Genomic DNA, 11,941 nt, shown 5'->3' with positions numbered 1-11,941 from the left:
ACGAAAATTTTCACGATGAAATATGGTTACATCTATATAGCTAAGAGCTCGCATCAAGATCTATGAGTATTCAAAATTTTAACACAAACGAAAGCGTAGTTTAGAAGATATAAGGGCTTTCTTGAAAACAGCTTTTTTGTTATTTGTGTGTCTAGGCTGTAAACTTGGTCACTTAGGATTTAGGGTGTTTTTTTTTATAAAAGATTGGATCATGTTTGAAATTTTACAATTTATTCTTATTTACCATACAGACATAAAATAAGAGTAATAATAATGTGCATAAATCAATGTAAATAATGAAAAGAAGACTGAAAAACGCAAGTCTTATAAAAATATAAATGAACCGACTGCACATTTAGGTAATGACTTATGATGCATACAATTGGGCCATTGCATGTAAGTTCTTCAGACTGTCTCTACGAGTAGCACAACTTGAATGATAATAATTATTGCATACTGACTAAAGAGGCTATTTATAACTTTAGGTATGCTATGTTATATTTGCACTAACATCGAACTATATTATTTTTTTAATAGTATACATTAAAATAAAGCTTTTACCTGAATTTTGAGTGGTTATACATATCTAAAAAATGCCAATCTCACATCACTTTTGCTTATATATATATAATAATAAAGTTAGGTATATAAATGTAATTTACAGAGATATGAAAAAAACATGCCATTCAGGGTGATACCATACTGAAACACATCAAAATGCATAATTTTGTCAAATTTTTATATCCCGGATGACATAAGTGGTCATAGTTTGGAAGGCACTTACTACTTCATTTTTGAACACATTAAGCCTAGTCAAGAACGCAAAAACTACTACGAACTGAGGAATCGGGAGAGAGACTTTTGCGTGTTTTTCCAAAAATAATGAAAGTTTAAAGGCCACTTTTTGAAAAATATCACTTCACGAGACGCATAAAGTTAAACAAGCGTGGTAGACCCATAAATGGCAGGAAGGCATTTATAATTTCATTTAAATCGTAATAATTTCTTTCTACATTTACAAGTTTTATATAAATTTTGTACATTATTTCATATCCTACATTCTAAACAAATCACAAAAATAATTTTTTGTTGGCTCCGTGACTTCCTAAGACTATCTGAAAGTATAAATGTTTGTTAATTACTCAACATGTGTGCTATCTGGTGGTAAAATGAGTCGCAAATAATCTGTGTTGCAGCACTGAAGTTTTTTGTTCGAGTTGCACTACACTTTGTACATACACAACACCTACATTCACTATTGTTGCTACATTGTAACATATAATACATTTGGCATTGCTACAAGTCAGTAAATTATAGCTTCTTACCAAGTGGAAATGCGCAGACAGATCGACGGCCGTTGTAAGTTGTCGAATTCATTTTGATTAACTGTGAACACGAGGATCTGTCCGTTCATGGAAATACAGAAGCTAAAGGCATAATCAACAAAGCATTACTTTTCTCCATCTTTAATATCTATACATTTGTTTTAATTACAATATGTACTAAATAAATAAAATAATTTAATGAGGAGACCAACTGAATACAAAATACTGATAATAACTGACCATAAACGCCTAGTTCTCGAACTAAAACTATCTAAAACAGGAATTTTCAATATTGCACTGAAAAAATACAGTGGCTGATACGAGCTATTATACACGTACAATCCATTACATTGTCATTTTGTACATGTCGATTAAATCTATGAAGTGACTTTGGTGTATTCTCATAGTTTTTTTTATTTAAAATAATTCTCACATCTTGTTACTTCCATATGCAAATATGAAAAAATAAATATCTAATGCATCTGCACACTTAACTACTAAAAATATACAAAAAACGTCATTAAATTACTAAAATAAATAAATAATCTTTTTACAAAATACAACTATTTTAAGTAGATATTAAATTAAATCCTTAAAAAAAATGTTTATTTCTTTTTATGTTTAACAAACGAGACAAAGTCTAGGTGTTTTTAATAGGTAAATCAATACTTGTTTTCGTGGAATCGTGACATGTTTATTTTTACATTCCGCCAGCAAAAGAAAATACGTAAATAATAGTTCAGAAATGTAGATTACGCTGGCCTAATTGTGTGCTTCACGATAGCGACACTGACTGTCGTAAAAGAGAAAAACAGTTACATTTATAGAAACGTGATATAATTAATAAAATTATGGGCAATTACGCGTTTAATGAGTATACTGAAATTTATTAAACAAGGCATAAATAAAAAATAAACATTTTAATAAGGTCAATTGGGAAAATAATTTTAATGTAAATTTGTATATGTGTACAGGTGCCTGGATAGAAGATCTCTTTAGAATATCATTATTGCATAGCATTCGACTGCATCAGTGTCATTGTCATAGAAAATGATTCGAGATTGTGGTTGGGTTGTCCCGCTTCAAAATATAGTCATAAACTGAAAGTTTAAAACAAATTTGGTGCGGGTTGCGTTGTCAAACATTGGAGATATGAATTTCGTCCGAACAGATTGTCGTAAAGCGAATGTGGGAATGTTGATATAGCTTCCCTTGTAATAATGTGATTTACCTACGAGAAAATATCCACTCTAATTTTGAATTTAGAACAATAGTATACATATACACAACAGTCTTTTATGGAACTGGCCGAAACTTTGGCTTCTAGATAAATTTTATAAAATTGTCCAAAACATGCTACACACTAAAACTTTAAAAATAATTAACAGTTAATCCATAATAAAAAATAAAGCACAGCAGAACTAGACAGTCCTGGCAGCGCGCTAACTGTCTAATAATAATTTATCACATTACATTGTAACAGTGTCTCGTTTCATTCGCCACGACACTCTGCCATCGGCTCCATCTTAATCGTAGCCATAGAGTCTTTAGGACGTGGAGTGGAAGCATGCATCGGTTTAACCAATTCGTCAATATCTTCTTGGAAGAGATTTTCCGGTCTAGGTGACGTGAACGTCCTCGTCGGCTTGTACGTCATTCCCGAGATGCCGACGTCCATGTTATTGCCGATGTTCATGTTGATCGCCGGCTCCATAGAACTGGACACGGTCAGTCCCAACGGCGACGAAATGGGACTCTCCAACGCCGATTCCGCTGGACTTATCCGTAAATCTTGTATGCTGCCGGCGGGACTACTCATGCTGCGCATCGAACTCACGTGGGTCATGCTTATGGGTGCGGCGGCGCCGTTGCTGGACATGGACACGTTGCCGCAATGACCGGCTAATGCGAGGGAGTTTACCAGACTCGCCACTGGATTTGTGTCATGTGCGGAGCTTTGGTGTTGCGCCGCCGCCACCATACTGCACATTTGTTGGCGGAGACCTTGGGCGACGGCCGCGACGGCGGCTGCTGCCGCCGCACCAGGAGACACGTTGGGGTCCGAACCGTTACTACAAGAATTGTTAGGGTAGCTGTGTATGCTGACGCCATCCTGGAAACAAACCAACGACGAAATTTATTAGGGGACTTGCAAGACGAGGGCAACTTTTAAGATAATCAAACAAATTCCTTTAATTAAAATTGTGTTTAACAGAACAGGAGGGTGCTTCGGGGAATCTTCGTTTGTACTTTTATCATGCTAATTTTTAAATTTTATCAGACCAAGAGGTGTCTTAATAACAACCCAATTAGTCACAGCCACTCACGCTTAGACACGACTATTTATCCTACTCTACGGGGGGAGTCAAACAGGAAGCGTCACATTTTGCTAAATAAAGTAAATGAAAAATAAATACAGAAAGAACCGATAAGTAAAGCAAAGAAAGAATGCCCTATAAAGTTAAAACCAATATGTAAAATGAATTGGAAAAACGAACAAGTCTACAAAAGTGAAGAAAATAGTTACGAATGCAGGAAAATGTAACATGGCGCAATAGGACATGAGGTAAAAATGTCTGTAGGAAAATAAATGGAGAAATAAACGACCAAGGACACAACGGGACCTGTTCCAACGACAAATTTGGCATTAAAAATACATACATGTATTCGTGGATATCCAATATGAGGTTCTTCTTTGATTTGATGCGAATCTCTGAACACTACAGCTCGAATAACACCTCGTATGTGCTCATCTGGCCAAACTCCTAAGAGAATCCTTTGAGGTCGACCTCTACCCTTTGGCCGTAAATCTGAAAAAACTTCAACTTATAAATTCAACGATAACTAAATCAATTTATTGAAGCACTTAGAAATAAAGCATAAAATTTTTGATTTTCAGCGCTCCATTGCTATTTTGGGGGGGTTGCATATTTAATAAAACCAAACGTCATAACAATTTCATTTAATCCTGTAAAGTGCAATACAAATAAGTTTTTCGTTTTGCTAACAATAGCTTCAAATTAAATCCGAAATTGGTTCGAACCTAAAAAAGCGTTTTTTATTATAACCGATTCGTTTATTAATTAATATCGGAATGTCGTCAAACGGGGGATAAAAATAAATCAGGGTGTCCATTCTAATAAATTTTTAAATCAACTCTTCCAGGAATAAATCACAGAGTTAAAATTCGTACAACTTTATCATTATAGATTGATTTAATCGCTCAATCGACTTGACAAAATTAGGCTGATCCAAACTTGAATTTACGACTTATCGAAAAAGCGAAATAAAACTGATCTTTACCTGATCCTCCGTCGGCCGAAGGTCCCAACATATTGTGTACTCGATTGGCGTAAAGAACGAACGTAGGATAAGGAATATCGTATTTCCTGGCGGCTTGTGACAACGACAATCCTTCTTTGAGTACCGAGAATATTGCTTCGGCCATAGTTTCGGGTCGCCAAGATTTCAGAGGCCCTCTTTCACGGAAGCGCAAATTGTGAACAAGACTTTGATTCGTATTCCAACATTTTTGCCACATAGATTGCAACTGGTACTGGTAGCTGTCTGCTGGAAGAAAAAGAAAACGATATCGATATTAGTATACGGATAATTCAAGAGACATAAAATAACAAGTAGCTCAAGATTGGACGCTCCTCGGGTCAAATTATATTCATATTAAGGTGTGGAACGTCCAATTTGATGTAAATTCAAAAGTAAATAAAATATAGAAAAAATATTACCAATTTGAAGGGTGCCTGTAACATAAAATTCATTACATGTAGAAGAAAGGGAATAGTTAAATTGCCGGGCTGTCTGTGTCTTACCATTTACCATTAAAATCCGTTTTAAATTTCGCGCCCCGGAATAATTACCAAAATTATCGTAACCTCACTTCTAAGTCTAATTTGACGTTAATTTAACCGCATCGGGGATGATTTTAGTGATTAGGGCGCGAAATTTAAAGTATAGTGTCTGTGTGTGGTCGATATATAAATTAATAACTATGATAAAAATACAAAAGTAATTAAAAACCACATTTAACATACATCCTTGTATGTTGAACTTAGTTTCAATAAACAAGACGATAATTTCACGGTGAAATAAGAGTCTTCATACGGTATCCCTATTAAATTTATTATTAAGCGAGTTAATTGACGACGGACTAGACGTAGAAAATGAATAGAATTTCTGCGTTAAGACATGATTATGACTTATATGGACAAAACATTAGTCAGAACGTGCAAGTCAGTCATTTCATTGTTTTATTATCTTAATTGGATTTTTTATTAAAATTTATCATTTAATTGTAGTAATTGGTAGAGATTAAATAAATTACTTCAATTGCAGTTAATAATTCTTTATTATTGGGAATATAATTCGCAAAAGCAATTGCGTAACATCTTCGTTTTTGGACGAAAAGAAAATGATTCTGTCAAGTAAAAATTATTGCCTAAAGTTAACTAAAACTAATATCATTATCAGATAATTAACAAATAAAAATTAAAAGAAGCTGCCATAACTGAAATGACTCATAACTATGTTGATAATGATTGATGTCAGGCTTAAATACGTGAGAAAATAAGTTATTAATAAAAATAAAATATAACTAAACTAATAATGAAACACAATATCGCATGTTGAATACAATAATATAACACGCATGGTATAATAGCCATGTAATTAGTTGCATAAATATAGCTCACTTGAACGCAAACATCGTATCATTAATAACAAAGTAACGTTAATAAAGGATGCAATATACACAAATAACCTAACAAGTAAAATAATGATAATAATATAGGAATGGAAGGAAGCACATACGAAGCTATAGGGAATGTAGTAGTAGAATTATATAAATTTTAATTTCCTACAATTAACAACTTTACAACCTCCATAAAATATAAAAGTCCATAAACAAACTTGAATTCTAAAGAACAGTAGGAAAAATTCAAAAAACCGTCAACTACCTACAATTGCTTATACGGGATTGCTTTAGATTTCCGTACAATATTGCTATCGAAAAGTCCAACATATTTTAATATCCATTGGCAGCTCAAAATGTGCGTTTTATCACCGTCGTTCACTCAAAGAGTATTATTCATTGACCCGTTATTCTCATAGTAAAGAGAGACAATGTTGTGCTTTTTACAAAACGCCCACCACCACCGGAATCCGGAAAGTCCGGTGAACATGAATTCCGGGTCTCTGGTGCGTCTCAATTTCTCTACGAAACTCAAAACAGACTGTAAAGATTTTTTCGTGCGTCTGTTATACGGCGAAACTGAAACGTCGCAACAAAATTCTAAAACCGCCGCTTCTTCAGATGGTGTTAAACCGGCCTCTTCTAAAACGGCCATCCGCTTCGATTTTCCAAGAATATTATCGTATAAAGTTCCTTTTGGTATACCGTATCTTGCTGAAGCTTGCGTGAATCGCATTTTTTGCTTCACTACGGCTTCGATCGCTTCTTTAAGTTGTTCTTGAGTCCATGTTGGAGTTTTTAGTTTTAGTAACGTTGGATAATCTGAGCAAAAACAAACAAAACGTGCTGGGTTAGAATCATGCAAAACCAAAAGAAAAATAAGGCGCATGTTCATCATTGCTAAATTAGCGAAACACCAAAAACGGGTAATATTCAAGGCTGCCGTGTAATAAAAAGCCGTTTTTAGAAAAGTTCAGCTGAATTTCATTTATATTACGGCATAAAACATAAGTAAATCATGTTTCTGAGCTTGTCATTTACTGCTGTCAAGAAATACATAAAGCATAAGATTTAATACTTGCTATAAAAATGGAACTTGCCACAACACAAGTATTTGTTCAAATTAATATTACTGGTTGAATGTTGTTTTGTTGGTCAAGAACAAAAACGAGACAGCCTTGCATTTTTTACTTGGTGGTAGCACCGTTTTAGCATTTGACATATTTCGCTGAAATTCAGTGGTACCAACACATCAACTCTAAATCACGAGAGAAGGTACCTAGGCCCTCAGTCAAAATCTTTTAGATCAACAAATTCAGACATACTTTTCTCAAATGTCCTTTTCCAGTTCACAACGTCCAGGCATTAATGTATATTTTTCTTAATTCTTAGTTATCGACGTAGGTGCCTTTCTCGTGATTTGAAATTTAAATTTAACTATTTTTTAGTATGGTAGTATGATTAGGTTTTTGAGGAGGCGTTAATAGTATTTTTGCATTGTTATCTTCCTCATTTAACAGTTTAACAGATATAGCTACAGCTACGAGAATTCAGATAAAAATATATTCATTCGGAGTGACCCTCTTCATATTTCATTCATTCAACTTCAGATTGTAGGTTGGTATCTCTGCTTTTCTCGTAGGCATTTGATGATTTGATGCCAACATGTAGAAAATGCAGAGGCCCCTATCTACAATCATCGCAGATAAAGCAGTGGACTCAAGTAATGAAATGTTTTCAAAACTAGAATGAGCTCTCAAAAGTTAAAAGCGCCCCAATATTTCATGGTACAAATCCATAATTTCTGGAGCACCCACGTCTCAGCCAAAATACTTTTAAAAATACGAAGAGGGTCATATATCGAAAATATTACGACGTTATTTATTAGAGAAACTCAGAAACTTTCCGAAAACAGCACAATAAAAACTATTAACAACAGCAGCAAAACACACATAAAGCAAACGAGAAAACTTATCTAATAACTAATTCTTCAATTTTTCAACTTTTAACTGTACGTCGTCTCCTCTTAAGTAGTGTTTCATTTTAAGCGCAGAAAACACAGACTCGACGTTATATCACATCTTCTCTTTAAACGAAAAAGCTCTGCTGCTAACAATTCCCAAAGCACGCGTTTTACGCCACCAAGTCATTACAGGAATTGTAAACTTTTCACGATACTACGGCCACTTTGCAGGATTTTCAAAGCTGAAATTTGACTAAAGTGAGGTGTTTGGAATACCTCGCAGGAATGTACAGAGAAATGCACCAACCTCCTCTATGCCAGACGCAATAAAATAAAATGTTTGTACGTGATTTATTCGCTAATATGCATAATGCCAGGTAATAATTCATTTTGCACACTGAATTAATACCAGACTTGATTTATAAACCCCAGAGATGATTATTTTCATGAAGTTATATCGAACAGAATCAAAATAAACACGACATTTACCGACAATCAGGTTTTTTCGCGCCAAAATCTACATTTCCCAAATTAAGTTGTGAATATTTGGAAACGTCCATCCCCTCGGTTTTATTTGATTTTTTGCCTCTGCTATAAAGACGAGACAATCCATGCAAGCGGATTAACGAGTGACAAGTTAATGGCCGCATCACATTGCCAGTAACAAGAGATCCGACGTGTATATGCAGTTTATATTTAAGTGTTTCACGGTCTACAAAATTGTAACATATGTAACAAATAAATTGTAGCGTGACACGTATCGGTTATAAGGCCCCACACACAGCAATTCCAGCATCTTTTATTGTAACTGCTATAAAATGTGCTTTATATTTTACACCTACACTAGAACTAATGGCAATACTATAACATAATACAATACAGTTGTGTGCTTAATCAAAAACTGCAGATGCATAATAAATACGGAGAATGGGGACACAATAACGGAGATTTATACAAACTTATGCCGCTTGAACACGCTGCATGGAAAAACGTACTTTATTTCTTTGTTGCTGTTGCATTCAGCTGGTTTATGATTGGGTGTGTAATTTACTTCTGAAAGAAAATTAAATAAGAAATGCGTTTTTCTTGAGGTGTTTGCGGAGACGAAAAAATTTTTCTTCACTTGAATAGTCGAACAAACGGCGTCTAAGAAACTTTATATTTTTTGTATGTTGGTTGCTTTGTGATCTGTCGATCTAACATTACAGAGTTACCAACACACTTACAAATTCCCAGATCTTCGTCCAACGTAGAGAACCGGACTGTTATTTCTAAACTAAAATTGACATCTGACTTTTAATAGTCGCCAATCTGTTCGGAAAGTCCGCAAAATCGCATGGACCAATGAAAATTTATTTCCAGAAAATTTCTATATGAATTTCATTCTTTTCAGCCCCAATTTTTGTTTGTAAATGACGGCCCACTTCTCCAGTTTTTTTTTCAGATTGGTAGTATTGTTTTCCTATCGCAGAAGCGTCAAATTAAATGTCAAAATTGCTATTTGACGTTTTAACTTTTGCGTGTTAGTAATTAAGACTGTGCGATCCAAAGCCTGAGCCAATTACAAATTATCTTGATTGCTCGATATTTCTATGGCTGACTCGATTACAAATATTTTTAATCAATCAATGTAACAAATCTAACACGAAATCATCGAAATGCTACATTTCAATACAATGAAATCATTGCTAACCTCAAACTGTCAATAATGCAGAGTTACCAACAGACTCTTAAATTTCGAAACGTAGTAAGTCTGTGTTTTTTTGGAAAAACTTGCTTTTATCGTTCCATTACATAACTGTCTTTTACCTTATACGAAAATGTAAAACAACGAGCGTTTGTTTCAGTACGACCGGTATTCGCTCGTGCACAAATTTGCATATCAAAACATAATAATGAAAGAAAAATGCAAGCTTCAAACCTTGTAATTTCGCGAAAAAAGTAATATCCTCTCAAGTATTTGCGATAAGCTTCTTTCAACCGAAATTAGTTACGTTTACAAGAGATGTTCGCATTCGTGACCTATTTAACTGTGGGAAAATCTCGTCGTTGGAATATTCTAAAGTTTTCTCGCTTCTTAAAAATTCCCTTCCGGAACAATGTTTTATACATTCGTGAATTCGGAAGAGAGATTGTTATCTTTTTAGTTATCAGATTTTCAATACAGTACGAATTAATTAGATATAACGCAATGCAAATTTCTTTTGTAGTCGTCAATGAAACAATGTAATTACAAGAGTTATACCGAAGGAAAAATGTGCCACTTTAAAAACGCTCCATACATGTAACATTATCAGATTAAGTACTTTTTCAGGCTAATAAACACAAAACAAAGCGTGAAATTTCCCTTGTAAAGCAATGCTACATGTACATACATATTCCAACTCAGTCAATAATTTTATAAATTATACATAAAACGCCACAATGAAATTAAACATTTGCACATTAATAGCAACTGTTTCATTAATACAATATTAACTGCAGTAAATAAATTTAATTAAATACATAATTTAATTTCAAAGCCAATGCTATCGACTACTGCTGGAATATTGAGATAGCTGACGGACCTGATGTTAATCTTTAATGATTCCATTACGGCTTGACCTGTAGTGTTGCTAATTTATTTAACTACTTTGTTATTTGAATCTCATTGTTATAAAATAATGAAATTTTTAATTGTTAATTGATTGGCGGGAAGTCGATATAGGAGAATCGACATGATTTTCTCATCCGAGCCTCTATGGAGTTATTCTTTTATTACAGCGATTTATAATTAGCCGTATCGTAATTGAATTGGGATATTTTTTTCATAGTGTTTCTTCCTGCTGGGATGAAATGAGATTCGAATTCGGACGTTCAACCCGAATGGAATGGATTGGAATTGTCATGTTTACAGTTCACATTTTTTTATTTAATTTTATTCTTGTTCTTTTTCGCTGGCCTAACTTTTCGATTCATTGTATACAATTTCTATGAATTAATTTTAATAGGTGTTCAATTTTAGACTGCGGTTTTAGCTGTGGCGATATTAAAGTTTAATATGAATAATGAGCCAATTTTATGAAATAAATATGTGTATTGTGCATGCAAATATTTAATGGTAGACATTTAAAGATAAATGTTTTATTATGTTGCACATGGACTTCAAATTTTGTAAACTAGTTGCATATTCTTCGCGATATAATTCAAACAATATGAAAAGTAGAAACTATTCAAAACATGGAAAACTTTTTATTTTTAAAAAAATTTTAATTGAAAATTTACTTCAAATATTCAGATTAAAAGTTCTTTTCTGTTCATTAATTTTAAAATAACTTAAGTTAGCTGCACAATAAGCTAGATATCAACCGAAATAGATTTCTTTACTTTCAGCTGGAATATTCGAAATCGTCGGCATCGGCATGCATATGCAAGACCGAACTCTTTAAACAAAATGCGAGAAAAACGATGGCGAAAACAGCATCTCTTCATTTGTCGTAGTTTCCCAAATATGGAGGACTGATATTTGCGGACTTTCAAAACTTTAGTCTTCTGGCGACAATCTAATATTTTAATTTGCCATTTGTTGATGTACGGGATTTTGAGCACAGAACGAAAACGACGTTTAATGTCCTTTAGTTATGGGTATATCAATCGAAAGAGCAGTCCAAAGTCTATAATCTGGCCCAATTTCAGATCGGTAGGAGTAGTTTCCGAGAGGCGGTCAAAAAACAAAAAATTCAATTCTTTCCATAGTTGAAGTCTTTTTTTTTCGAAAAAATTTACCTTATCGAATTAGCGAATTAGCTTAGCGAATTCGAAGCAACAAAAGCACCACAAAGATTGCATTTTTTGTAGTTCCGGAGATATTGAGCATGAAAATTTTGAAAATAAAACCCAACTATCCAAAACTTTAATCGGCCATCACACAGTTATTTCTGGATGTTGAGCACGGATCTGGAATCTGTG

General features: G+C 33.9%; 1 protein-coding gene across 3 annotated transcripts in view; it reads right to left on the bottom strand.

Moving 5' to 3' along the window:
• Positions 1 to 209: 209 nt before the first annotated feature.
• LOC148179401 (protein bric-a-brac 1-like) overlaps positions 210 to 11,941 on the bottom strand; it is a 128,117-nt gene continuing 116,385 nt past the window's right edge. The window contains exons 4-6 of one of the 3 annotated variants that reach the window (XM_088050291.1): positions 4,629 to 4,895; positions 3,987 to 4,144; positions 210 to 3,438 (exon numbers count right to left, since the gene is read on the bottom strand). In XM_088050291.1, the coding sequence (XP_087906417.1) occupies positions 2,818 to 3,438; positions 3,987 to 4,144; positions 4,629 to 4,895 (1,046 nt within the window). In that variant the 3' untranslated portion in view covers positions 210 to 2,817. The remainder of the gene's footprint in view (positions 3,439 to 3,986; positions 4,145 to 4,628; positions 4,896 to 11,941) is intronic. The other 2 variants (XM_088050293.1, XM_088050292.1) reach the window with 2 other exon arrangements.

This window comes from Gnatocerus cornutus, chromosome 2 (assembly GCF_029298725.1).
Source record: "Gnatocerus cornutus isolate USDA-ARS CGAHR chromosome 2, icGnaCorn1.1, whole genome shotgun sequence".
Classification (NCBI taxonomy): Eukaryota; Metazoa; Arthropoda; class Insecta; order Coleoptera; family Tenebrionidae; genus Gnatocerus; species Gnatocerus cornutus.
The sequence above is the reverse complement of the archived record's forward strand: the minus strand, read 5'-3'. Positions and strand labels throughout refer to the sequence as shown.